Genomic DNA, 23294 nt, shown 5'->3' on the forward strand with positions numbered 1-23294 from the left:
ACCAAAAGTGCACTTGGAAAGCAGATCTGCAATCAGGACAGATTCACCATCGTCTGGCCAACTGGCTTAACGCTCTGCTAGTTGTGTTTGAGCTGGGGAGGAGCCATTTTTATGGGTGCACGTCTGTAGAGTAGACATAAACCAGCTTTAGAACCCACTGCTTGTTAGAGAGCCTGACAGCTGATTGTCCTATTGGCCGATTTCTTGTCCTTCCATAAAGCCAGGGAGCCGCATTGGCAGTGACGGGGGTCTCAAAACACAGGCATTTAACCGACTACTGGCAATTTTCTCTGCAACTTTTTACGAGTCACATTCAAGGACACTTAGAAGCAATAGCAACACTAACTCACTCATGATCTTAACACCGAGTCCAATACAGCCCCTGTGCGTGTCTCTCATTGAATGCTTAATAAAAATGGAGCGAGGCAGAGGGAAACCTGGGAGCTGATGAGGTAACCTTGTTAGCCTCCAGATGTAAACTGAGAAGCTGCCAAACTGTAAATAGCATCGGTCCCTAATTTGTGTGTTTAGGGCATGATCCGTCTGCCACTGAAATCAAGGGTAACTTGCACAGGATCCAGTCCTTCAGAGGGCTACACGTGTGTGAGAGTGTAGGCTGTGCACACAATCACTAGTATAGAACCCACCAGCAAAAATTAGCAAACAATAATATTGGGAGTTGTACTACCCTAATTCCCTGCGATATTTTGCTACCAATTAAATTAGACCTTTATTGGTCAAAGCCAACTAAAATAACCCCCACCCTCTCACGTTCTACTCAACCTGTTTTGTCTTTTCCCTCTTTAGGGACTGATTCTGCAAACACCCCCCCAGAGTAACTCATTAGTATTATGCATGTAGGGAAGTGTTTGCAGGATCGTGCCCTTGGATTATAAATTCTTTTGGGACAGTAACTTTCTTCTGTTTTAGCTTTGTAGAGCACCCAGCAAAATGAGGCTCTGATCTGGACTGGAACCTCTAAGCATTACTGTAACAATTAATACCAGCAGCAGCTTCACACCCATTTTCCAGCTGTTGTTAAAAACTTGCAAGAGGGTGGAGTGAAATCGTTCCACTCCGTTCTTTTAATTGACCTAAAGATGTTTATAAATGAAAAGATTCTTGTGTCTCATAACATGATTAACTTGCTTCAAAACAAAAGAGGCTCTCACGATACCATACAAACAAGTGAGAGAGTATGTCCTGAACCGCAGCCCAGGGCTATGACTTCAGTCTGACACATCTGTAAGCCATCGTCCACAGCAGGAACAAAGACCCATAGGATCAGGCTTGGGAGGAACGGCTGTAACTGCAGCCGGCACATGATGAAACTGATCCTCTCTAAAGGCACCGGACAGGGGAGCACACAAGCAACAGGAAACCTGCAGAGGAAGCTCGGAAGGGACTCAGGAAAAAAATCAACATTCATTCTGGAGAGAGATGGAGCTTTGGGGTCTGGAAGGAGTTAACACACAAATGACTGGGGGGAAGAAGGAACTTCCAGGTAAACCAGATCCTAAAAGCTGCCCTCATTTAGGTCCTTCCCATACTGGCCAAGGAAAGCAAGCCAGCACATTTCAAACAAGAGCTGCATAGTATATGCAAGCAAGATTTGTGAGTAAGGTGCTGGTGCCGTTTGCCTCGCCAATGTAGACGGGGCCAAGATTTCAAAGGAAATCAGTGATTCTGGGTGGCCAACTTGAGACACCTCAAGGGAGTCTGATTTTCACAGGGTGGGTGCTCAGCACTGTCTGAGAGTCAGGGGGCTCAAGATCACTAGTCACTTTCAAAAATCTTAACCAGGGGTTTCCAGGTCAGACCCAGGTGGAGCCATGGGGGAGCCCGGGTGATGCAGTTCACTCACTGATCTGGAAGGGGAAGCTTATGCAGTGCTTCCCCGCACCTCAGCCTGGCTCTCGCCAAAGCTCTTGCACTCTCAGAACCCGGACAGCCGAATTCACACCGGTATTTTTGTTAGAGGAGGAAAAGAACATAGGGACTATTTATTGGAACCAGCAATGCTCTGAGGCTGCCATAATGCAGAAGAGCAATCACAACGAGACGGGGGGGGGGGGGGGGTAAAGGGTTAAACAGCTTCATTTGGTACAAGAACGCTGCTGTGTGTGGCAGTCTTTGCAACCGGGCTGTAAGGCCCATTCTTTTCCAGTGGCAGGGAGCCAGGCCTGAGTCTGTGAATGGGGGCTGTGGGGCTCATTCTCCTCCTTGTGGGGCATGGAACTGGGTTGTGATGTGGGGGGAGGAACCATGGAACATGTCAATCATATGTCCCCTTGACAGAGCTGCCCCAATAGACAGGCCCAATGTTACCTCTCCGGGATGAATGCACCGGAGGGTTTCAGTCACGGTTTCGCCCGCTCTGGGGCTCCCTGTGAAATTCTAACAGTGCAATAGTCACAAAGGACACAAGGAGAAGCTTGCTCTCAGAAATGCATCCCCCTGCACTCAGGAAAACAAACGTGTGCACCCCCAGGGCTTACCTGAGGGGGGCGATCAGTGCAACTGCCTCTCTCCCAAGGTACGTCGGAGGAAGTATTACCTCGGGGGTCAGGGAAATGGTTGCTTGAAACACAAGGCCTCCCACATGGTGGGCAAAGCTGCTTCCCTGGGATGTTTCAGCTGCACCAGTTTCACTGCTTTTATACACCCATTTCCTTGTCCCCCTTGCGCATTCTTCTCGCACCGGACTGGACTCCAGCTCTCCCACAGTTCTTAGCTAGAGGATCCATCGCAAATGACTATGGGCTCTGCTCCTCTGGAGTTAAAGCTCATCTTCCAGTAATCCGCGCTGGCATAGCCTTTGGGAAACACAACAGGAAGGAGCATGAGACGGGCCCATGACTGGTTATTGTACTGGACAAGCTCAGACACCACTGTGATAAATATGTAGATAGAAGAGAAGCTGATCAGGGCCTCCATTTTACATCTCTATCACAAGGCAGCACCTCCAGCAGCACCCCGGCAGGGCATCAGTCAGAACAGACTCAGAGGGAATGGGGCGAGTAAATCATCCACACCATTTCCTCCAGCATCCTGGCTATTCCTGAGTGGTTTCCTCTCTAAGCAATCACCTAACCTGATCCTGCTCGTCTTCGGCAACGTGACAAGACAATGCTTTAGAAGGGACTTGATAAATGCAGAGAAAATGTTAATGAACAAGGCTATGAAACTCCTCTGCCTGCAGGACCTCAAGGGAAAGGAGACTCAAATGATCCTTGGAAATCAGTGGGGGCTTGGCCAAGAAAACAGTGAGAGATCAGGACTTAGGCATGAAGTTACGTAGAGTATCTCAAGGCATTATGCCGCTTCTGCTTCAGGTCATAAACTGAGCCCTCAAAGGGGCTGGGGAGTAATTTTTCTCTCCCGCTACATGAGACAGCTTGGCACAGTTGGTTGGGTGCAATTATTTGGTGCTGGAAGTAGATGCTCATCTCTGTCGGAGGCACTTGGTACAAGACACAATCGGGATCAGGCGCCTGGCCCTGCTTCGGGAGGGGATCACCTAGGTCTACTCACTGCAGCACTGGAACTCACCGAAATCCCCAGCTTCCAGCTCCACCGACAGAGTCCTGCAGTGTCCTCTGCACTCCTTGGGAGGTGCAATATTCAGGGTTAGCTGGCCGCTTCCAACTGCAAACAGGCTGTGCAGTCTGTGGGTCTGTAACAGATGGGAAGGAGGAAAGATATAGAGGAAGGAGCTTCAACACCTCTCCCTGTCCTTTCCGGGCATGGCTCAACCCGGCCAGTGGCTGCTGTTTGGAGGACTATTTATTACGGGGTTATCAATATGAAATCATACCAAATCCAAGGCCCTGAAGGCTGCTGATGCCCCTCTTCAGCTATACAAAGCAGCACAGCCCCACCACTCCGCCGCACTCAAAGAAAAACAAACAAGACAAGGAGGAAAAATGGGCCCAGAGGTGGGAGAGAGAACGGGCAGAGGCCCAGAGTGAGGGGATACACTCAGGAGCACCCATCCCTGATCTGTGCCAACAAAAAATGGTCGGGAGCTACTGCATTAATCCAACTTCACAATCCTCCTCCTAAGTAGCTATGGGTATGTCTACACTGCAGTTAGACACTCCCTGCTGGCCTGGGCCAGCTGACTCAGGCTTGCAGTGCTTGGGGCTGTTTCATTGTGGTGTAGACATTTGGGCTGCAGCCCAAGCTCTGGGACCCTCCCACGTTTAGGATCCTAAAGCCTGGGATCCAGGGCGTGCCTGAACGCCTACACTGCAACTAAGCCAGCTAACACAGGCCAGCCGCAGGTGTTTAAGTGTAGGGTAGACAGACCCCAAGTCAGATCCTTATTTTACATATAGGGAAACTGAGGCACAGAGCAGTCAAATGACTTGCCCCCAAAGTCACAGTGAGGCAGGAACAAAACCCAGCCATCCCAACTTGCATTCCCCGTGCTTTACTCATCAGACAAGAATCTCCATTTCCCAGTGTGCTTCGGAAAAGCAATTGATTGCACTGGTGGGTGAAATGTATTCCTTTGCAGAGCACCAGTGTACAGGCCAAGCGACATGTGAGCACCTCCTGGTACACAGGCCTTACACTGGCTCTCTGCACATGGGTGACTTCCCTGCATTAAGGCAGTCATGTACCTACACAAAAGAGGAAAGCATACCCCGGGATGGATGTCTCACCTTATTCCCTAACTCTGGGTTGTGAATGAGAAAGCAGCTTTCCAGGGAGATTGCCTTTGGGAATGCCAGCAAAGACAAGGCAGGGAAAAGTTCCTGGAGAATCTGAGTTTTATTCAGGGCTTTGTTCCTATAAAACATATTAAAGAATCACTTTATAATAATGCTTAGCGCTAATATAGCCTCTGTCCAACGTCAAAGGTCTTCGCAAACATTCATCCCCGACACCCTTATGAGGTTGGTAGCTACATATTATTAGTCTCATTTTATAGACGGAGAAACTGAAGCACGGCCAGGTGAAGGCTCTTGCTCCCACAGAGTCATTATCAGAGCTTGGATTAGAACTCATGACTCCCCAGCTCCTAGGTCTGTGCCCTGGTCACACCATCCCCTTACACAGTGATGCATATTTGAACAGGAGGTAGGATACGATGAGCGGGGCTGTAGCCCACGAAGGCTTATGCTCTAATAAATTTGTTAGTCTCTAAGGTGCCACAAGTCCTCCTGTTCTTTTTGGGGATACAGACTAACACGGCTGCTACTCTGAAATCTGTAAAAATATGGTGTTGCTTCTAGATGGGACCCTATCATGCTCCTGTACTGTGTCAAAGCCTTGGACAACTGTAGCCCTTTAGCACAGGTCACAGACATGGTCAACACAAGCTGAGGTCCCTGACACACTTTAAGACCCTACATAGTTACATCTGGAACGTAGATGGTTCCTGAAACTCTGATACCCAGGTTTCCTTCGGACTGAGATCAGATTATACCCAAGAAATTGTACCATGCGACCCAAGTTCAGCCTGATCTTACTGTGAGGAACAGCACACAAAGTCCCAGCATTCAATGCTCCAACTTGATCAGAGGAGCCTTCCACATGGCTCAGGATGGAGTATTCTGCATTGAGGCCAGCATAAGAATGTAAGAACGGCCCTATTGGGTCAGACCGAAGGTCCATCTAGCCCAGTATCCTGTCTTCCGACAGTGGCCAATGCCAGGTGCCCAGAGGGAATGAACAGGTAATCCTCAAGTGATCCATCCCCTGTCGCTCATTCCCAGCTTCTGGCAAGCAGAGGCTAGGGACACCATCCCTGCACATCCTGGCTAATAGCCATTGATGGACCTATCCTCCATGAACTTATCTAGTGCTTTTTTGAACTCTGTTATGGTCTTGGACATCACAACATCCTCTGGCAAGGAGTTCCACAGGTTGACTGTGCGTTGTGTGAAGAAATACTTCTTTTTATTTGTTTTAAACCTGCTGCCTATTCATTTCATTTGGTGACCCCTAGTTTTTGTGTTATGAGAAGTAGTAAACACTTCCCTATTTCCTTTTTCCACACCAGTCGTGATTTTATAGACCTCAATCATATCTCCCCAGTCTCCATGGACTGCATTTCAATCGGGGCAAAGGTGGGCTAAACTCTGCTTTTATCTTTTTTGGCCAATCAGGTTTAACCCTCAGGCTCCTGAGAAGTCATCAATACATTTCTGAACTGGGCAGAGCTTGGGTACGCCTGGAAAAGGGTGGCATGCAACTTCCACGTGTTTTGTCTCAACTCACCAGGGGAAGGCAAATGGAAACATCTGTCTTGGAAGGCAGCGCCAACGTTCAGCTGAATTCTCTTCTATTGTGATCTCTGTCAATTCCGGGTACTGGGACTGAAAATGCTTCAGTTCATCATAAGACAGATACTGCCCTGTCTTAAACAACAGCAAAAGAGAAAGATCAGCAGTGTTAACCTGGCTATTTTCTCTCCCATTTCCAATTCCTTGCATCACATCAAACAGGGACAGCCCTCTGGGCTTTGCATTTTAACAGGGAGAGCAATTAACCATTGGAAAAATTTACCAAGGGATGTGGTAGGATCTCAATCACTTTAAGTCTCCAAGAAATTATGGGCTTAATGCAGATATCACAGGGTGTGGTTCTCTGATCTGTGTTACACAGATGGTTAAGACTATATGATCACGACGCTCCCTTCTGGTGTTAAAAACATACACATTACCTTGATTAAGAGGGGCTGAGGCCTCTGGAGGTTTTCTGATAATTGTCCTAGATCAGTCACTACCTGGAGGCTTTTAATGGCAGCACAGCAAGAGCAGTTGGCAGGAATCTCAGAACCATTCTGCCTGCAATCTAGTCCCCACCAGTCATGGCACTCTGGAGGAAAAAGAAAAAACAAGCTTTATATCAGGATGGAAAGGTAACGGAGTCCAGATTATACACTCATTATCTCCTAACCCAACACAAAATATTGTCAGATTACTGATGACGTCCAAGGTTTATTAGCTATTAAAACTAATTAATCGGGCAAGCTTTGTTGGAGTCATCAATGTTGCTTTTAATAGACTCTTTTTCCTTTGGTGTTAGAGAAGGCAGTGAATTGATGTTTTTGGAGACAGGGTCTTTGGGCTGTGCATGGAAGAGCTTTATGGAAATTTCTCTTTGTCTGTAAATCTTTGAGGAATGTGGGCTAGATTATGCCATTACTGCAGAACTTTGGGGAAATCTGATGGGCCTTTATTATTGTGCGACTAAACAAACAAATCCACAAAGAAAACGTTTGGATTGCTCTTCCGTTTAAGAGACACCCAGAAGACAAAACTCAGTTGTCAGGTTACAAATGTCCTTACTGGGGTCATTACCACACCTTAGACTATGACAATCAGCTGCCTATTTGCTTTATACCCAGCCCTCAGCTTGGGCAGGTTCCACTTGTGTCCCTAGGCCAGTTTCTATTATACAGTAGCACAGTGCTGCTAGGACTTGGCTGCAGAGCTTGCAAGGGAATGGTCTGGATTTAAACAAGATAGAAACTCTGCAGAAATGTATCTTTTTAAAGCATCAGCATTTTTATTTCTATCTGATTATGTAATTTTTTTTAAAAGATCAATTTGGGTCCTCAACTCTTAGCAGATCCCAGTCAGAAAGGAGTCTGAGTTATGGGGATGATCTGAGTTATGTCGGATGGATAAATGGGCACAGAGGAGTTAATGATTAATGCCCCACTGACTTCAATGTTCAGGGGTCCATCCAATTGTAGGATCAGGGTCTCAGCTGGTAAAAGCTATGGTCCTGATTATACAATTTGATCAGTACAGGGACACCCTTATTTATACCTTCATGGAGTCCCAGTGAAGTCAACAGCACTCCACATCGGTGCAGGGGACTTCCCACACACATCAGATTGCAGGAGCAGGCAGGGCTGCGTTAAAGCAATACAGACCCTACACACACCTCACATGGTGCCCCCCCTAGACCTGCTCCCAGCCTGCGGCCCTGCCCCCTCCTTAGGGTGCTAGCATGTTTCAGAGAGAAGACAAATGGAGCACGTCTCTTGGAGCTATTGTTTCATGCCACCTGCAGACTCAGACAGACATTAGTGACACTCGGATGTGAAGAAACACTTGAAAATGTGATCTAAGAGGGCTGGCAACATTTGTAACAAAAGCAGAGATTCTCATCTCATGTAACTCCAACAGCTGGGATCCCAGGTATAGGCCTACAGTGCCTTCGCTTTAATCCAGACATGTGATTTTCAAAGTCACCTGGAGGGTTTGGATGGCCAGGAACTGGGAGCCCAAGTCCTTCAGATGGCTTTAAAACTCACAGCCTAAGTGTTTCTACAGAACATGCACCCAAACAATTGGAGACTTTTTTAATACTAAAATCAATAAAAAATAATAAGCTCTCAAATGTGAATGAACGCTGGAGTTATTACATGTAACAGGTTATATCTGGTGGGCATCATACGATGGAAAAGCATTAGATTTGTTTCCCCTACTTTAGCTCCCCTCCTTCCCAACAGTCAAGGAGTAGCTTTATAGAGGTTTACGGTTCATTGAGGGATAACAATATGGGAGGGTTATTTGGAACTATTACATTATTTTTATTCATGCAGGTCCCAGGCTTCAATTCTTTATTACCTGTGAATCTGTAAGGCTTGAACAGGGCATTTCACGTATTACTGCTGATATACGGACTAAGGAGGATCAGGATAGAATTCCTGTTTCTCATTGGAAAACACAGAGTTTTTTGTTAAACAGATATGCAAGTGTAACATTTTTATTCCTAGCAAAAGGTCAGTTGCACCCCTCCACATGCATGATGTTTTAACAGACAGAAGCAGCAGCCACTTCAGTGTGCTTTTCCCAACCTCCCAGCTTACAGAAGGAAAAGGGAAAATCTTTGTTTTGTCAGCAGTAGGGAGTGTGAATTTAAAAACGCATCTGGTTGCTGATGGGAAACAAAGACCTGAACGATCTCATTGGAGTAACTGCAGTCGCCATTAGCACAGCCAGAGAACAACAAAACATATCTTGGGATTAGACAATGGCAATTCACAATAAAGCAAGGGACATTAAAATAATCTGTTTATCGTGAAATCCTCTAAGCACTGCCTTAGGTGCTGTAGCCAATTGGTCTGCTGAAATTCTACACGAGACCAAGAGCGCAGTAGCCTGCAGGATTGTATGTTAATCAGCTCTCCAGTCCAGAATTTCTCTTTTGAATTAGCATGGGATATTTGCATTCTCAATTGCCCGATTGAAGAGGTTATTTATTTTTGCCACGAATAAGCCATCTAGAGAGCATTCGAGATGGATTCCCAGTGCTGCCGGCAGGGCTGGGTTGGTTTGTTTTTAATTAATCTTTTAGATTTATTGTTGAGGGTGTTAGTCTGCGTATCAGAATGCGTGTGACCTGCATGAGAAGTGTGACCGGAGAGGAGGGCCCGGCCTTGCTAAGAAGGGAGGGAGTGATGCAAGGCTCAGACTGCACATAGATGGGAGGACAACGCGCCTGTAAGAGCACACAAGGGATTGGAGCAGGCACTTCACAAAGTATTTGTTCTCCATTTCGATCAGACTCCTACATTCCTTTCAGATTATCACTCTGTCCAGCCACCCTGGGGGATCATTGGGGTTTTAAATGAAGCACACTGGGCGTGTGATCTGTTTGTAGATTTAACAGGAAGAGGCATCTTCATATAAACAGGACAGACTGTTACTGTCAGGCTACGATTATATCAAGGTCCATTACAATGTAAAGCTGCAAGAGTGCTAAATTATTCCTGTGTAGCCTGATCATGGGATGAGTGGGAGTGGCTGTTGTACTGATATGTCCTACTACACATGTACATTAAGGAGGCAATGGTCAAGCTGAAACTCCCCTCCCCTCCCCTCCTATATTTTCATACAGCCCTCTCGCTTTTTGCGGGAAGGCAACTGACCAATATTGCCTCATTCTCACATCACGCTCCCTGCCTGCATGTCATATCCACCTCTCGTCTCGTCTTAAACTTATGGTCGGTGCCCTGGAGACCTCCTTTAGTTCTGTAGTTGTACAGAGCCTAGCGCAGTGGGGCTCTTATATGCTACTGCTAATGTAAACACACAACGTCTTTTTGAATGTTACTGTGATTAATATAAGAGGGATTTTGGGTCAACATTTCCATGACACAGAACAAGTAGTTCAAGTTATAATCGGTTTAAAATGACCACCCCACCCTCTTTTACATTTCCACAAACTGTCTCAATATTTGGCCCTCTCCTCACCGAGGAATGCAACGGTCTTTAAACCTGCAGATGCACATGGATGTCGAAGCCAATAAGGGCTTGTGTGCAGCATAGCTGGATTGGAAACTAAAAGGTTCTTAACAAGCTTGGCACTCCTGTGCAGAACCCCAGTGAAGTCAATGGCAGCCCACTCACATGGATCTGATGGAAAGGCGCCGTGTTGTGGTTTAACATCAGTCAACAGCAGAAGGCTGAGAGACAAGGCCGGAAATCTAGTTCAGGGACCCTGAGCACCATGATGCGGAGAGCTAGGGGCGGCCCCGACTCTGCTGAAAATTTTATGCTTGTGGAAGCAAAGGCAGCTTAGAGCTCAGATAAGTGCTTCAGAAAGTGTAAGTATCAAAATGGTAAGAGCTGACAGTTCACTGGCTAACCTCAGAGTCAGTTGGCCTCTACAAGCTTCTCCGAGTGGCCCACAAAGCACCCAAGACTCAGAAAAGCTCCTTTAGGCAAACCAGTGGCAGTTTACTGTGTGTGGACCGAAGATGAGTTCTCTGCATTGGAAAACCTGCTCCAGAGTCAATGGGAAGATGCCCATTGACTTCAATGGGCTTTAGATCAGGTCCCAGCTTTTTTGCAGTCTCTGTTCTAGATGCTGCCTTTAGAGAAAGGGACGGCCATCCTCATTCATGCTGAATGGAAAAGAGCTCCCTGCACCAAGCAAACACGGCAGAGAGACAGTCACGCAAAGAAGCCTCACAACCTGGTTTCCGACGCATTTTCTTCTGGGTTTCCTGCCTCCTCTCTCTGAACAAGTCCTAGGAAGTCTGAAGTAACAGCACTAAACCCATCTGATCCTGGTTCCACAGGAGTCTTTCCATTGATTTCAATGTGCTTTGGATCAGGCCCTTAAAGAGTGCTGTTCTATATGCTGGGTCTACGTGCTCAATTTTTGTTTTTTTCCTTCTATGGCGATTGTGCTGGTCAGTTTCCAGTAACAACCACCCAATGCTGCAGCCCCCCTTCACAGGATGTGAACTACATTGTCAGAAAGTACCGGAATAGTGGAAATCTGGGTGGGTCGACAGATAAGCCTCAGAGATATGGGTTCCAACCAGCTGTGGAATAAGCGTGACTAATTTTAACCCAAGACTATTCAAAGGTGAATTCAGGCTTGGGGTGGATCCCTACAGGCATGGCAAAATGACTCATCTATCCTGTTGGTTTGAGAGCCAGTGGATGATTTATCTATTCAGATTTTAGGTGCACTGGATGCGACTGAGATGGACATCTGCTGATCCTTCCATAACAACATCTGTGCACAGCTGCTTAAACCACAGGCCTTTCAAAATGGCTTTAATGAGATCCCTGAACAAAGGGGAATATTTTGAACAGTCCGACAAATTTCTGAGAGGGTCTCCAGTTTCTGATGATTGCTTGAGGCCCAAGAAATCCTCACTCACATTTGCAGGCCTTTTTCACAAGTACTTTTATGGATGTCAATGGGCAAGATCACAAGAAAAAGGGGCTATTTTCCCAGACTTTAAGACTAGAAGAGCCATTATGGTCATCTCGTGTGTCCTCCTGCACAGGATTTTTAATTCCTGCACTGAGCCCAATAACTTGCCACTGAGCTAGAACAGATCCTTTGGGAAGACATCTGATCTTGCTTTAAAGACTGCCAGCAATGAAGACTCCAACTGCATCCCTTATTATTCCAATGGTCAATTGCCCTCACTGTTACAAATGCACTCCTTGTTTCCAGTTGCTTCAACTTTCAGCCATGGGAGCTTGTTATGTCGTTTTCTGCTAGTTTAACGAGCCCTTCTGGAAGTAGGGATTTGCAGAACGGAGCCCTCAACCTAAAAGTGAGGTCTCTGTTCTAAATGAACCACTATTGCCATGACAGCAAAAGAAAATGTGGCCAAAGTCACAGAAACCTGTCATCATGCTTATGACCAGAATCCTTTATCTGGACAAACTACAGAGTTAAACAACAGCTTCATTAAATCTGCGGAAGGATGCAGGCCTCATCTTGGTGTTGCTAGGCACCCCGTTTCTGGGCCAAGATTGAGCACGGCTAAACAAAGGCTCTCAGTTCCTCTAGCCAGCCCTGACAGCACTTAACTGCCTTTGGCCTCCATTCCAGAGTCATTGTTGTCTCATCTCCCATCTGTGCTTGCTTCTGAGATGCGACCAGCCAATGGCCATGTTAGCACTGCTGCAGACTTCTAACCTCTATGCCCCCTTGAGTGTCTCCCTTGCCCATTTGTAGTGTGTATATTTTTGTTCTGCTGTCTCTACTGCAGTTTCTACATCCTATACCCAATGAATCAGCTTGCGAAGTGCTTTGGGAATCCATCGGGATGACAAGAACTACATAACTGTAAGATCCTCTAATATGACTCTCTGAAAAGTCTGCTACCTACGCATCTCAAAGCGCTTTACGGATATTAATGAATGAATGCAATTTAGTCTCTGAGGAAAGAAGCTATGATCATCCCTATTTTACAGCTGTGGAAACTAAGATCACTGAGATGAAGCGATTTGCTCAAAATCGCACAACAAGACCGTGGCCAAGTCAGGGCCAGAAATCGCATCTTTGCTACAAGGACCATCCTTCCTCCACAAATAAAATGATTCATCGTGATTTTTAAACTAGGCTAAAAATTAACTCGGTCATTTATAATATAAAGTCAGAATGAGACCACATTGGTGCATTAGACATCAGCTGAGTTCAGAAAAGCCTATTTTCACAGGAGTGTTTATTATTACAGTGGAGAGCTAGCTGCACAATAGTTAAGATTGAGATGTCATTTCCGTTTAAACAAAGACTCTTCTTAGTGCTCTAAAATCTAGATTGCCTCGAAATTTGGCACGCTTCATGGGGGTGCGGGGTATGGGTAGTGAACCAAATTTGAGGTCACTTAACCAACGGGTTCCAAAGATACAGCCCCACCACCCCAAATTAACAGCTTATGAAAAAGGCATATTGTTTTTTTGCCCAGACCTAGGGATCAAACCTTGGATCTGAACCTGACACAAGGGTCTCACTTGCTTGAGGGCTACCCCCAGAGCACGTGGTACCCACTAGCCCTTGGCGGGGGAACAAAATTCAGAATGTTATTAGCAAGAATTTGGCTCTCCAGTTGGGCTCTGGAGTAAGGGTCAAGCGCCAAACAGATCACTGAACATGTGCAGACAGCGAGGCTAAGAGGATTTGTAGGTGGAAAACTTTCACGGCAGCTGGGTAGCTTGAGGGGCTAAGCAGTAAGCCTCTGATCCCGAAGAACTTACCCAGCCAGCGTCAGGTCAAGTCTCATCTCGGTCAGAAATCTGGGAAGGGTGGGAAAGCACATTGCTAAAATCTGGCTGTGTCAGGGGTTTTTTTCATTTTGGGGGAATATAATCAAAGTACTTTTATAAAAAAAGAAATGAGACACTGTAAAGCTTGCTGCCAGGGGGAGGGAGGATTCTGGGAAGTGGGGATTATGGGGATGGACAGTAGGGGAGGTTGGAGGAGGGACACTGGGAAGGGGACAAGAGGGTGAGTGGTAGAGGAACTAAGGAAGAATGGGGGCAGAGATGCCTAAGGGAACCTGACCCTCTCCTCATGTGAGCCAGGTTCTGTTTTATGTTGCGGTAGCACCTAAGAGAACCAGGCATGGACCCAGACCCCATTCTGTAGGCACTGTACAAACACAGTATAAAGAGATGGCCCCTGCCGAGCGCTCACAATCCTCACCCCTACCTTTGGGTAATTTGGATATAGCTCATCTCCCTTCAAAGCTGGGGGGAAGCATCTACCAAGGGAAACCTACTAACAAAATAGCCTACAGTTTGTTCTGGGTCAAATGGGCCAATGTCTCATGGGTCAAAGTCATGTATTTCACCAAAGGGCAAGTGGCTGGTCAAAGAACAACTTTCACTCATAGTTAGAGTGATTGAATAATCATTCTGATCCAACTGCAAATGGGGAAATAAAATCTCCAACTTCATTTGAATGGTTGGATCCACAATTTATGTAAACAAGTGATCAGAATAAGCAGGGCAATTCTGCTGCAACAAATCTGCTAGTCGAAAGATAAAAGTTCTGGCTGGCCGAAAGACCCTTTAAGAAATCCACTCCACCCTGCACCTCCAGCTATGAGCAGGTGACCTGTAAGGCAGCATATACAACTCCGACTCCCAGCACAAATTGGACAGGACAATAACACCACCACTTTGCAATTCTATAGCTGCTTCCATCCAAGGATCACAACACACACATGAAGCTTCACAATAGCCCTGAGAGGCAGGTATCATTCATTGGTGTAGCACATCAGTGCTTCTCACAGAAACCTCCACTAACAAACATACAGGCAGAGGAGGGAGCCAGGGAACAGGAGAGATACTGGCGTCTTCCAAATGCAAAAACATAGCAAGTTTTCTGCATTCCACAATCCCGCAATAACGAGGCGTTCGTTTACCGTCAGCAATTTCAACCAAACAACTCCACTGCTTGAATGAGAGCCAAAGTAAAGCTGAAAAATACAAAGAATCTACGCCACCCTTCACTGCAAAGCCAGCCTGACTTTTCCTTTTTTCTTTTTTAAAAAACATGAGCCAACACACATGTCTGCTATTATGTCTCATGAGCTTGCAGCAGCAACAGGATTCAGAGGAAGCCCTGGGGCATAGCGAAGTCGGTGCAAAAGCCGAGCGCCCCATTAGGCAGAAGTGCTTTTCGCTGGGAAGCGAACGAAAATCATCATCTGTCTCTGACCAAGGTTTGTGGCTGACGGTAGACACGAAGGCTGGTCCAGTGGTCAGTGCGCCAGCCTGGGGCTGGAGAGACCCAGGGTTGGTTCCTTCTCCACCAGAAAAAATTCATGCCCCTGAGAGACACACTTAAGCTGACCTAAGTCTCGGTGTAAATGCTGCTAGGTTGTTTTGTCACGTGGCACCGTCAACCTAGTTACTGCCCCTCGAAGGGGATGGATTTACAGAAAATCTCCTTTTGGCACTGTATCAAATATCTACATTATAGTGCTACAATGCAACTATAGCCCTTGTACTATTGATATACCCTCAACGCCTCAAAGTCCTCCGTCTGTAAAATGGGATAATGATACCACTGCCCTATCTCACAGGGGGCTGGGAGGATAAATGCTGTATGTTAAAGATTGTGAGGCGCTCCGATGTTACAGTAATCAGGGCCATATAAGTCCCATAGACAGACAGACACATCTGTGGGTGGCTGGCCCAGCAAAGGCTGCTCTGGAAAGGGTTAAACTCACAGGGAAGCTGGAACGTGGTTGGGAGCCAAAGAAGCCTCAAGCGAAACCGAGGTGGCCAGCCAAAAGACAAACATTGCTGTTGTACTTTCTCCCAACTATTCAGGGCCAGCTAACCACTCCCTCCGTGATCTGTCCCACCACTTAGCACTCAAATGCACCGGAGCGGAGCTCTGCAACATGATAACCACCTCACTTGAGTTACATTTTGTTGCTTAAACATGACAACTGTGGCAAGGCTAATTTTTGATCAGTTTCATGCACAATCTATTTTAACACATTTTTAGACCCCTCTGATCTAGGTGGCCTGGTAGTCTGAGCATAGGACTGGGAGCCAGGAACTCCCAAATTCTAATCTCCAACACTTACTCCCCTCTGTGGCCTGGGGAGAGTCACAGGGGCTAATGTTTCCACAAGCAGCCTCTGATCTCATGTGCTGCCGGTTCTGTGTGCCCAACGTGAGACGTCTTGGCCCTGATTTTCAGAAGTGCTGAGTACCTGCAGATCCCATTGATTTCAATCAGGGTAGATGACGCTCAGTCAGGATCAGGCCCTAGATAGGGGGAGCTCCTTCTGCCAACATGGGCATTTCATTCAGTTTCATGGCAGAAACAACCAGGAAGATTATTTTACCACAGGAGCAATGATGTAGGACTTGTCTGTTTCATCTCAGGGGTGGCTGCCTTCACACCAAACTAAAATGCAGCTGCAAAGCATGTTGAGGGGTGCCTTAGTGGACCCGACAGCAGGTAATATTAGCGTAAACACCATTTAGAAAGGGATATAATCCTTGAGGTTTTCATTAACAATTTGGGGGGCAGAAAGATTTGAGAATAAAGTTCCAACCCACTTTAAATTTAAATACACACAGACAAAAAACCAACCCTTTGTTGTGTCCAAGTGATTCAGGGACAACTTGAGGGCTCCTATGGGAAATGGAGATGGTGGAAAATATTCTTTTCATTTTAGTAGGCGACCAAAATGTGAAGCAGAAAATAAGTGTCCAAAGAGAAAGTTGTTTCAGGGAGCTGGGCCGCTCAGGAGACCGCAAAGTTCGCTGGCTCAAATCCAGCCTGAGTTGTGACTGAAAGTTATTAACATTCCCGGGTGAGCCTCTTGGGGCAGAGACTCACTTTGTGTTCTGTGTTTGTACAGCACGTAGCCCAACGGGCTCCTGGCCCATGACTCGGGCTCCTGGGACTGCAGGAATACAACCACAATCTGAAGGTTGTTTGGGGACCTGTGTGAAGTGAGTTTGGCAGGCTGGGTCTCAGGCCATTTCTCACGAATCCACATCACAAAGACCACCACTAGTGGGTCACTGAAAGTGGATTACCCACTTGCCCCTAGAGCTGCTCCCTCCAGGGCAGGTGCGTGGCAGGCAACCAGGCTGCATGAAGGAGGCTTGAGCTGATGCAGCCCACGCTGCACCTGTTCTCTTGAGAAGGGTTCAACTATCCACAGCTGTCAATCTGGCATCTAAATTCACATTGAAATGAGAATAAAAATATCAGAAGTATGCAGCTACTTTGATGTGGCGGGGGGGAAGGGAACCTTCTGAGAACCAGCTGGTCAGTCTGTCAAGCTATTTATGTCCCATCCATTACCATGTATCAGCTCCACATGGCCCCTGGGAAAAGCACCTATCTATTTTGACTAAGCGCTTGTATGGCCCCCCATTACCATAGTATGAGTGCCTCACAATCCTTAACATACATCGTCATAACACTCCCTGGCGCCTGGCAGCCCCTTGCCGCCATACAGACGCTGCCCATGACAGTGCCAGTTAGATTGGTGGGTTTTGCATGGCTGATGTTTGTCTACCAAGAACTAGACTGAGGCTGTCAGGCCTATTTCGTATAAGGTACGTCTACACTGAACATGGGTCTGAGAGACCCAGGCTTGTGAACTCTGTGTTTCCAAGCCCATGCTTGAGCGTCCACACTGCATTGTAAATCTGATCCCTTGGTTAGTATTTTTCTCCGCTCCTTTTGCCTTCCCCTTTAATTGCTTTATTGCTTTCTGCCTCCCGGCAGAGTTTCTCCTTTTGGGCCATTCTTAGCAAAGGCCTAATCTTGTCTTTAGGACCATCACAACCTTCAGTTGTGGAAATGAGTAGGATGACAAACTCAGCATTATGACCTTTCTGTAGTAAGCAATAAGAAAGGCTGGAGCGCTAAGGGAATGTTGCAAGTTTAACCCAAAACAGGCCTCAGAGCTAAACGAATCATAAAAGACAAAGAGGGAAAAACCCACATGGTCATCTACTCCACCCTAGTATTACTACCAGAGCAGTGCACCTTGGGTGGGGCCTATAGATCAGGGCTCCACTGTGCAAGGCACAGTACATACCCGTAGTAAGAAACCCTAAGCCCCCAAAGAACTAAATAGATAAGAAAGTCAATGGGTGGTAGATTATAATCCCCATTTTACAGATGGGGACCTGAGACCCAGAGAGAGAAGTGACTTGCCGAGGTGTCACAGGAAATCTGCAGCATAGCCAGGCTTGAACCCAGATCTCCTGAGTCTCTGTCGAGGGCCTTAACTGTGCCACCTTCCTTCCTCCTTTGCCAGTGCAAGGTCCTTGCAATATATTTTCTAGCATGTGTCTCAGGCAAGCATGTTGCCCAGTTTTAAACGTCCAAAGCGATGGTGCTTCTGCTTTGCTGGGAGACTATTCCAGTCTATCGATCTCACTGCATTTCCTGATATTTGGCATGTTTCCTTTCTCCTATCTCATTGCTCCAAGTCACACACTCCTGCACTACCCTAAAGGACTCCTCTCCCTCAGTGCCGACATCCTTCCAACACACGTGTTCTGCTATTTTCTCTCCTCGCTGCCCTTTTAGTTACGTCAAGCGCAGCACAGATTTAAAAGAGGCTCCATTGAACTCACAAAGCTATAAGCTTGAAAGAAAATCAGAACCCATCTCAGACACTTAGCCCTTCCACAGAGATCACTGGCAGAACATTTTAGGCCCCTAAACTGGTTTCCTCTTGGTCAAACCATAGCTATTAACATTTTTTAATGATCAGGGTGCCCAGTATTCCATTTGCCAAGACAAGCAGCAGCTTTCACTCCCTCTTATTATCTATCCTGCGTGGGAACTGTAGCAAAAGTGACTGACCAAGCTGTGAACTACACTTCCTACAGAAGCACTGGGCAGGTAAGTGGACTGCGCACGTTCACAAGTTCCAGGGAACATCAAGTCAGCTGGATTTTCCCATCGAATTGCCAGGCTGGAAGGGGTCTGAGGTCTGCAGCATGGATCAACTAAGGGTGGTCTCCCAGCTACTGTCTGTGGACACCAGCTACTGTCTGAATTCCCTCTTTATCTCCCAAGCACTCCCTTGTTTTAGCGTCTCTGCACTATTTCTTACACAGCCCCAATCACACTGCAGCACTCTGAAACCGCCGATCACCACCACTGCTCATGTACATGCCACGTCAGCAATCAACATTGGCTGCCCTGGATACACAGCTCTCTCTTCCAAGAGACAGCTCCAACGAGAGATGACATCCCTATTCCTGAAGTGGGCAGAGACACTAAAGCTACCTTGCAGAGCACAAGTCTGGGTGCTCTGGTTACCACATAGGCGGCACACAAAAATAACCCCCCAAAATGAAACAGTCCCAACAGCACTCGATCTGCAAAGCCTGGGGGGTTATCTTTGACTCCTTGCTTTCCTCCTCTCCTTACCTCTGGGATTTAGTCAAACCACACTGCTTCACCGTCTAGAACAGATTTAAAATCCATGCAAAGTTATGGTACTTGAAAAATTTTAAACAGCTCCTTCTCCCAATTTCCCAGAGTCCCTGGCTTTTCCTATTCCCTTAGGATGCCTTTCCATCTCCTACCATTCACGCTAACATAAAAAGGCTGATCCAGCTCCCACTGAACTCGTAGGAAGATGTTCACTGACTTCAACAGAAGCAGAATTGGGACTTCGCCTCCTTCCTAGATATTTCCCACAGTGCCAGGAACCCTTACTGTCCTTTCCCCACTCAAGACAACCGCGTACATACAAATTGCAGCATCTGAAAGTGTTTAAAAAGTATTTGGGCATTTTATTAACTAGATCATGTTAAAAAAAATTTAAAACCTAGAACTATCTGCCGTGTTTCTCTTTCTAGCAGAGAAGTCGAGACACGTTTTATGGGCATCAAGGACATTTTTTGCAAGTACACATAGGGAAAGTTAGATAAGCAGGCTACCAGTGCCAGTGTGGAATCAGAGGCCTCTCCTTCACCTCTGTTTTTTTTGCCCATGAAATCCCAATTTGCAAGCTAGGAAATGAATCACCCACATGACCCACCCACATGGGATTCAATCAATAGCCAGTCTAGTGTTTATGTCAACGGAACAGAGAGAGACACTCAGAAAAGACAGAATGGAGCTGGCATTTCAGAGGGTCTTTTTTAGCTGATACAGGAAGTTCAAAGCCAGATAATGGAACTTGGACACAATGAACCGCTGACGCTAAATATAAACCAACTCAGGGCAAGAACTTGAGCCTTTGCTTTACAATGAGCTGCAAGATAATCACTATCACGCCACCTTCTCAGTTAGAATAACTGAAAAGTTTATTGCCATTACTGAAGTCTGGAGGAGGGATTTATCAAAATTACCCCAGGACCCTACACTACTGCCCACCTATGGTCCCACTGGGTTGGTGGAAACGGACTTAGAATGGAAATGAGAACTCAGCGCAAACTTTTCCATTCCTATTACGTCTATCCAGGCATTTACACTGTGTTCATCACTGTGACATGGACACACCTAATCACGGATTCAACGCACTAATATCCCATGCATTGAACTGCCATTGACTTCCCTGGGACTTCTAGGGGTACAAAAGCTGCAGTTATCAAGCCCAGAGTCTCCTCCCAACACGCTAATGGGCAAAGCTTGCCTTTCCCTAAACCAATCAGAACTGCAGGCTGGCATTTCAAACGTCTATTCACAAACACCAGGGTCTTTGATTTGCAAGTGGGAGGTCACTTTGCTTAACCGAGAATGAAGAGGCAGTGTTTACAGGCAAATCTATCTATCAAGGCCCTCCCCGTACTTCTATCACTGCAATATCTGCGTATCTTACCGAGCCACTTCAAGCAAGGACACCATTTTTATATGCTGGTAGAGGGAAAGTGAACTTCTCTACCAGAGTCTTTGGTACTAGAAGAAGAGAACATGCAAGAAGGATTTGATATAAAAAGTTAATAGAGAAGATACACCCTAGCCTAGATCTACACACTGGAAACTGCTTGGGGGAATCTTTTCCAGGCTAACTTCATGCTCTGGCTACTGATAAAAACAGATTGCATGTAAATATGGTGCTAGAAATAAGACTGGCACCATCACAGTAAAGTGTTGTTAGTTTGGTGGAAAGTGAAACATTCAACGGGCATGTGCAGTTACTGTTCAACTCAGAGTCAATTGTCTTTCCAGCCTCACTACACCTGTTATGCAACAGCAAAGAAATTATTTCCTTACTCTCCAGCATGTACTTCTTGGCAATAGGCAAAGACAGCAGTCGGATGTGACCAACGAGGAAGCCCCAGGCATGGGCTCTGGAGAGCGTGGTTTCAGGTGGCGAAGGGCTATACGGCTGCATCATGAAGTACGCAGTTAGCAAGATTAACCCCAGGGTTAGCAGGCCCTGTGAGAGAAGACAGGCAAGTGATTAATTACACTGAAAGAAGCAGAAGTCTTCAGAATGGAAACTTTCTCCATCCAGGTACGAAGAAGGGTTCTAGTGTCGGAGTTGTGTGTGTTTTAACTATCGCTGAGACACCTCATTTAAACAGCAATGCTAGTCGCATACAGGCGTAGACTTCTCATTCAGTTCCGTTCACTGGAGCTGTACAAGAATGAAGATAATTGGTATTTAAACAAACATCTGCAGACCTGGGGGGTTGTTTAACACTTAAGTACTAACATTCTCCATCAGAAAAGCCAGGGATCTCCATGAACAATTCTAGACTCCTAGTCTCTAATCAGATATTTTGCACTTCCGTAGCACCTTTTATGCAAGGATTTCAAAGCACTTTGCAAGCATTAACCAAGCCTCAAAACACTCTGGTGGAGTTACTTCATTGGTACAACCAGCCAAAATAAGCCCCAAAGAAATCACACTGAGTTGACAGAACTAGGAATACAAACCAGAAGACCCACAGTCTCACTATGTAGCATTGTGTATTCTTGGGAATGACAAAACTGGACTTCTTTTGATGACAAAAAATGCTCTAGAGTCAGTTGTAGAAGAGGACTACAAAATTATATCCAGTAGTATTTTTAATGAGAAATTTCTTATCATTGTAGCAAATATCTGACCACTCCCTACTGGAAACTGTCTCCTTTACCCACCCAATAAACACTCTACTTTGAACCTATATAGCACTTTCCCACCATTAAACCTCTTGAGGGTGCATCTCCATTTTACAGATGAGAAAACAGATGCAGACAGGTGCAGGATCAATGGGGAGTCAATGTAGGGCTGGAAGAGACCTCACAAGGTCTAGTCCAGCCCCTGCATTGAGGCAGGACCAAATAACCTCAACCACTGTAACACCTGTTCTTTAAAACCACCAACGAAGGGGATTCCACAACCTCCCTTGGAAGCCTATTTTACTCCTCAGGGAATTCTGCACCACTGCACAATGCAGAATTTTGCAAAATTCCCTGTTTTCCCTGCAGAATTGGGTCTGCAGAGCTGCTGGCTGCCAAGATGGGCACCTGGATTCTGCAAAGCCCAGCTCGCAGTGAGCGGAGCACCCAGCCTGGCTGGGCTGGTGGCTGCTCGCTCTGCTTGATCCTCATTCTCCCAGGGACGGGAGAGGGTCCCGAAGACCCAGCTCTGGCAAAGGGTGAGGAAGGGCAGGGCTGCACCACATCCCCTGGCAGGACAGTAAAGAAGCTAGGGGTAGTAAAGGCTCTGGTGGTGCTGGTGTCTGGGCAGCGGGGTGCCCTGTGGCTAGGCTCTAGGGGGAGAAGGGTGCTGGTGTCTGGTGTGTGCCCACTGCTGGTCTCTGGGGGAACGGGATGCTGGTCTCTGGGCTGGGGGGTGCCCAGTGGATGGAATCTGGAGGGGAAGGAGGTGATAGTGTCAAGGCAGGGGTGCTCCGCAGCTGGGCTCTGCGGAGCCGGGGAGTGCCCCGCAGCTGGGCTCTGCGATGAGGGGGGTGCTGATGTCTGGGCGCCCCACAGAGTCCCCTCCAATTCTTTACAGCTGGAACTGGGTTGTTGTTATAAGGGTTTCTTTAACTCTCTACTCCTAGGGGAATCTTTTTTGCTGCTGTCTGTATTGTTGACATACTTACTGTATTTTGAAATCAGTTACCAAAATAATTGAAACTGGAGTGATTATATTGTGTTGTTTTGACAAATAAAATATGCAGAATTTTGCAAAATTTTTAATTTTTTGGTGCAGAATTCCCCCAGGAGTACTATTTGTGCTTAACTATTCTTATAGTTAGAAAGTGTTTCCTAATATCTAACCTAAATCTCCCTTACTACTGATGAAGCCCATTACTTCTTGTCCTACCTTCTGCAGATATGGAGATCAATCAATCACTGTCCTCTTAATAACAGCCCTTAACATATTTGAGGACTGTTATCAGGTCCTTCCCTTCACTCTTCTTTTCTCAAGAGTAAACATGCCCACGTGGGTTTTTTTTTTTTTTTTTTTTTTAAATAAACCTTTCCTCATAAGTCAGGTTTTCTAAACTTTTTAGCATGTTAGTTGCTCTCCTCTAGACTCACTCCAATTGCCCACAACTTTTTTAAAGTGTGGAACCCAGAATTAGACAGGGTACTCCAGCTGAGGCCTC

The 23294-nt window shown here is 46.4% G+C and overlaps 1 protein-coding gene across 1 annotated transcript in view; it reads right to left on the reverse strand.

Moving 5' to 3' along the window:
• Nucleotides 1-2079: 2079 nt before the first annotated feature.
• Nucleotides 2080-23294, reverse strand: part of C21H6orf89 (chromosome 21 C6orf89 homolog) — a 29483-nt gene continuing 8268 nt past the window's right edge. Inside the window, exons 3-8 of the mRNA XM_074936159.1 lie at nucleotides 20959-21124; nucleotides 6677-6831; nucleotides 6232-6371; nucleotides 4671-4797; nucleotides 3553-3676; nucleotides 2080-2816 (exon numbers count right to left, since the gene is read on the reverse strand). Coding sequence (XP_074792260.1) covers nucleotides 2731-2816; nucleotides 3553-3676; nucleotides 4671-4797; nucleotides 6232-6371; nucleotides 6677-6831; nucleotides 20959-21124 — 798 coding nt within the window. The 3' untranslated portion in view covers nucleotides 2080-2730. The remainder of the gene's footprint in view (nucleotides 2817-3552; nucleotides 3677-4670; nucleotides 4798-6231; nucleotides 6372-6676; nucleotides 6832-20958; nucleotides 21125-23294) is intronic.

The sequence above is a fragment of the Natator depressus genome, chromosome 21, assembly GCF_965152275.1.
Source record: "Natator depressus isolate rNatDep1 chromosome 21, rNatDep2.hap1, whole genome shotgun sequence".
Lineage (NCBI taxonomy): Eukaryota > Metazoa > Chordata > Testudines > Cheloniidae > Natator > Natator depressus.